Below are 5,575 nucleotides of genomic sequence, written 5' to 3'. Positions count from 1 at the left end.
ACAATATTATTTATTTGGCTTTCTGCAAAAAAATATTTAAGGAAAATTTTAAACAACATCTTGAAATGAAAAGTTGTTTTAAATAAAAAAAGCTACAATGTTCCAAATTTAAACCCAATAAAAGATGAGTTTGACATGGCTCCCTCTGGAATCACCTTGTAGGAGTAGAGGACTTTACAGGTCAGAGGATAGTTTCTCAGGGTGCTGGACGGACTGGAGCTGCTGTCGTCCAACACTTCTCCACTGTCCTCCATCTCCTCCTCGTCCTCTTGCTCCAGATCTGCTGTACCCTGCACCACCACAATAACAACAACAGCACAAGACCTTGTTACTGTGACATAGTAAAAAAAAAATCACACTTAGAGAAAGGTTTCAGGTAAAAAAAAAAGTATTTTCTATAAAAGTCTGGATTGCGACCCCTGTTGGTAGTTACTTACAGAGAGCGAAGGATCGTTGGTGTTCAGGTTGTTCCAGCGTTCGTTCTCCAGCTCCTCCATGACCTGGTTCATCGCACTTTTCAGCCACGTCTCCACCGCCACCCCCACCTCCCTCAGCAAATCCAGACGAGCTTCGGCTTTCACCTTCACCGTCTGGTTGTTGAAAAACAAGAGACAAACTGACGTTTTTCTACAGTTTTTTTTTTGTCAAAAAATGTTTCCTAAATATTTGCTTAAGGAGACGTGACTGACAGACAGCTCGTCTGTCAGCAAAAAATATCGCCAGAATCAAACTGTATTGATCAGCGGTTTAAGGGCTGTGCTGTGTCACTGAATCTTTACAACCAGTAGGTGGAGCAATAGTGCCACCTCAATTTCACCCACGGTCCAGCCACTCACCTCAGCTCTCCGTAGACTCTGTCTGGCCACGTCCATCTTCGTCTCCAGTTCACTGCTGATCTGCTCTGACGAGTCCTGTGTCCCATATTCTTCCAGGACCTGAAAATAAATTAAATCGATTTTTTTTAAATCAAACTCTCAAATACATTATCCAGGTGTTAATTACATTCAACCCAACATAGTTTACTATTTATTTTTTTAGTTTCCGTCATAGAATGGAAGTTCGTTAGTGAACCAAATTTATTAACAGAAAAAAATAACACTGGTAAACTGTTATGAATTAAAAGGTTAACTTTGGACTGGGGGGCGGGGTGACTCACTTCCTTGTTCCTTGAATTAAAAACAGGTTCCCGTTGTGATGTGGTTCTGGTGATATATGTTTAACCTGCGACCTATTTTCATTCAAAGGTTTTAGCAACGTTTTGTAGCACCACGGTCTTTCTCTTCCGAATGCCGAATGTTTTTATGAGCTGCAGCTTTACCAACTTTTACGGTAAAGATAAGGTTTCAGGTCAGGAAGGACAGATGTCTGTAAGTCATTAACTGCTGCCTTTTTAACGGTAATACCACAGTATAAAATCTTCCTGACATTGACAGTTTATAACCGTCTGAAGAACAAAGACAAAACTTCAACAAGAGCTCATTCAAATATTTTGATAATTTAAGTTATTTTTTAGGAATTAAATCATCACTTAATTTGTTTCTTCCATGTATTTATATTTGTTTTACATCCAGCGTTACCAGGAAACTATAAAAAGCTAAAATCAGTTTTGTCCTACAAAAAATTATGGCATATTTGCAGGACATTTTTCTTTTCTCGTGTACTGTTATGGATTATTTATGTATTCATACCAACAATGAAGCCTGTGATTGTTTTGATTCATGCTCTGGAAATATAATGTTTTGTGTACTTCCTAAGTGCATGTTTACAATAAAAAAAAAGCAGCCGTTGATTGTTTTGATTCATGCTCTGGAAATATTGTGTTTGTATATGTTTTGTGTACTTCCTAAGTGCAAGTTTACAATAAAAAAAGCAGCCATTCAGCCTAAATAGATGCTTTTTCAATATTAATTTGAAAATCCAAATCCAAAAAAAGCATCTATGTCTGGACTCTGTCATATTTCTCACCCTCTGTGTGTGGATGATGCACTTGTATTCTCGGGCCACACGGCTCGACCATTTCCTCGCCTCCTTGTCCAGACTGTGCTCCTCTGCCGTTCCGCTCTCCTTCTGCAGCTGCATCACCTGCAGACACACACACACACAAAAATACATCACATTAAGAAGTCGAGCACAAAAAACAGCATTAACACCAAAATAAGTGGAGCGCCTATTTCAGCCGCTCAAACCTCAGAATTCACAGACATATTTCTTTCAGTTCAGTCCGGGAACAAACGTCCACAGAAACAACATTTTAATTATACCGTATTAACAGATGACATTTCTTAATGTTTGTTTTTGGGTCAACTTTACAGGAATCTAAAAATGTTGCTCTGTAAAAACTAGGCGGGTTTCAGGAATAAAAATACCCCATCAGTTAAATGACCTCACGCAGAAACAAGTCATCCTCTCTAAATGCTGCCTAATGCACCTTTAATCACCAGCAGCACACCTTTGGGAGTCCTTGGCGGTTTCCTAAATGCCACCACTGTAAGTTATATTTACCATTTCTGTTACATCCATGTGGCAACTTCCTCTCTCTCTCTCTCTCTACGTATTACACGGGACGGAGGTTTAAAAACCTGTATTGTGAGAAAGACACTCACAGGACTGTGAAGGACTCGCACAGTTCCTGGGAGGAAAGGAGGGAGAGAGGAAGGCAGAAAACAGCTGCTGGTCACGGCTGAAAATCAAAAAGCTGTTTTTTCTTAAAAATGGAGGTAAAAGTCGAATGGAGAAAGACGCAGATTCAGCTTCATCACCAAAGGTGACCTTAGGAATAAAACATATTTCATAAAATCTGACTGAGGTTCACAGCTCTGTGTGTGTGTGTGTGTGAATTTGGGAGCATGTGTGTGTGTGAGGGAGAGGGTTGGGGTGGGGAGGTCAGTGCACTCTGATGAGGCCCACTCACAATGCCTCCTTTTCACAGACGGGCTGTTCACAGAGCCTGGCGCACCTCCTGCCCCTCCCTCCCAGTTCAGCTCTATTCCTTACCGGATTCCTCTGTCTGGTGTAAGAGGTAGGGAGGGAGGCAAGAGGAGGCAGGGGGGAGGCAGGGAGAGAAGGAGTGAGGCAGGGCTCTACACTACTAATGTTTTCTTTAGGAACAGGCTGCCGCTTGTTTGACTTCCAACGAAAACAACGCCGGCGTTTGCAGTTTGAACAAATTGTCCAGTGTTGCCCAGTGAAGGGATGGACCAGTGCGGAGGAGACAGGGACGTGCAGCCAGAGTTATCTGGCTCTGGATGATGCACATAAGACAGAGACTACACTGAAATGACATGACGTCCATCACAGGACGTGTCCCCAATGAGAATGTTAAATTATGGCTTTCATACCACCATCACAGGACGTGTCCCCAATGAGAATGGTAAATTATGGCTTTCATACCACAGTGTTCCCTCTCTGTATCGCGGTTCTCTTTTCGCTCCCTCAGTACATCGCAGATTTTTTAAAAATCCAATCTGACGAAATTTTCACTATATCGCGAAGCAGCAAAAAATAAACTAAAAGACATTAAAAAATAATTATACATACGAAAGTTTGGGCTTTATAAATGTGGATTCTCGTTTTGAAATTGAGATTTACGAACCATCGCTAGTATCTTTGTTTACCTGGAAGAGATCGTACACAGCGTACTATTGGCTAATACAATGCGTACTCGGTACTAATCGGTACTATTGGCTAATTGAGTGATGAAGGAAAATAGAGATGAGAGAAGGCGGGGGTTAGACAGAGGTAGAAGACAAGCTGTGATGATCATCGATGTTTTGTCTCCACTTCTGGTCATGATCACAACGAGCTCCATGTAAAACTACAAACATCTGAGTTTTAATCATTACCAACAACCTGCTGCTTAATATAGATTTTAATCCATTTGACTCAGCTGTGAGTGCCTACAACTCAGGACAGACCTAATCCTGTATAAAAATAGCCGGTACACCCATAACTGTGGGCGGACCATTACTGCACATACAGTAGACGGCCAATGAGGAGCCATATTTACACCACTGCCCATCAGAGCGAAGACCTGCCGCTGCTACAAGGTCGTTTTATTATTCCATTCATCCAGGAGGATGGTAAAACGTTTATGGTCCAACATTGATCTAAAAGCTGCTATTTTGGTATTGGTGGGGGTGAACTGTGCTCTTAAAGGAACAGTGCGTCACAAAGAGGGTTACATTAGTAGACATGACCGTGACTGTAGTAGGCACAAAATGAAAAACAAATGCCGACTGATTCGCCCGAGGCCAGAACGCAGCAGTTTTAAAATGACACAGAGACGTGTCGGTTCAAATACTTTAGTCAGCCCAGCTGAGGTAACTGTTTCGTGGATTTTGAACCTCCTCTGGTGCCAACACACCTTACAGAAGTTTGTTGCACCGCAGAAGGGATTATGGAAATCTCTAAATTGCTACCGCAGCTTTACTACAACAAGGGCGTTACGATCATCACGGAGTCAACGCTGACGTTCATGGGAAACATCCGAGTGACTCACAGTCAGGAGTTCTTCAGACTTTCACTGATGTCTCACTGAAATGAAAAGCTTGGCTGAATGTTCTTCACCTTTCAATGAGTAACAGAGTCATTGGCTGTGATCTGATAACCATTGGAAAAAGTGCAAATATTGTTTGTTTGAAATGTGGTCAAAGTTCAAGTTTGCTGTGGATGAAGTCATTATTTATTTCTTCCACATCACCATGACACACTGTGCCATGACTTACCAACATTACCAGGTAACACTGTCAGCAGTCCTGCTGGAGTATATGGAATATTCCAACACTGGAATATTTGGATTTTCAAGTTTTCAAATGAAGAAAATGGGTATTATCTTTGCTCCCTTTCTTTTGACTCCTCTGATTAAAAGGAGTAAATTAACACGTGCATTTATTATCTTTGCTCCCTTTCTTTTGACTATTCAGACTTCTCTGATTAAAAGGAGTAAATTAACACATGCATTTGCACAAATAAAAGCATAATAAAATATACAGCGTCTATTTACCGTGTCTGAGTCGACAGGCTGGTATATGAAGTCCGCTGCCTGTTGAAACACCAGGTTCTTCTGCGTAAACAGCTGCTGGTGAAACTCCTGCAGAACCTGAAAAAAAGTTTAAAAAAAACAACAAAAAACTTAGGAGACAAAAAACAAAACAAAACAATGATTTTTTATACTACATCTACTGTAAAACTTTTGCTTGTGAATTACAAAAAATGTCCAAAAATGTGAAAAGATTAGTCATGATTAATCAAGATAAACCCATTTAATGAATTAAGCAACCTAAAAACATGTATACACAAGTAGCTAGGTGAAAATATAATAAATAAAAACGCTGAATTCCATTTAGCTGCGGCGTCTCACACTCACACCTTCCAATACACCGTTACTACAGCGGGTCGGTGGTGATGTCATCAATACACATCTGCTGTTCTGACTGTATCATGTCCAAATGTCTGAGAGGAAAAAAGAGCTGCACGAAAATGTGTGTCTGCCTTTATTTATTGGCTCCATCTCCTTCTGCGTGCAGACGACCAAATGTGAGATTTGTAATTAATGAAGTTAAATGCATTCTATGAA

At 40.8% G+C, this 5,575-nt stretch overlaps 1 protein-coding gene across 1 annotated transcript in view; it reads right to left on the bottom strand.

The window, feature by feature from the left end:
• LOC103395354 (F-BAR and double SH3 domains protein 2-like) overlaps positions 1–5,575 on the bottom strand; it is a 27,922-nt gene that overhangs the window by 7,540 nt on the left and 14,807 nt on the right. Inside the window, exons 10-14 of the mRNA XM_008333027.3 lie at positions 5,003–5,098; positions 1,966–2,082; positions 837–935; positions 438–590; positions 156–290 (exon numbers count right to left, since the gene is read on the bottom strand). Coding sequence (XP_008331249.1) covers positions 156–290; positions 438–590; positions 837–935; positions 1,966–2,082; positions 5,003–5,098 — 600 coding nt within the window. The remainder of the gene's footprint in view (positions 1–155; positions 291–437; positions 591–836; positions 936–1,965; positions 2,083–5,002; positions 5,099–5,575) is intronic.

The sequence above is a fragment of the Cynoglossus semilaevis genome, chromosome 19, assembly GCF_000523025.1.
Source record: "Cynoglossus semilaevis isolate Cse_v1.0 chromosome 19, Cse_v1.0, whole genome shotgun sequence".
Taxonomy (NCBI): domain Eukaryota; kingdom Metazoa; phylum Chordata; class Actinopteri; order Pleuronectiformes; family Cynoglossidae; genus Cynoglossus; species Cynoglossus semilaevis.
The sequence above is the reverse complement of the archived record's forward strand: the minus strand, read 5'-3'. Positions and strand labels throughout refer to the sequence as shown.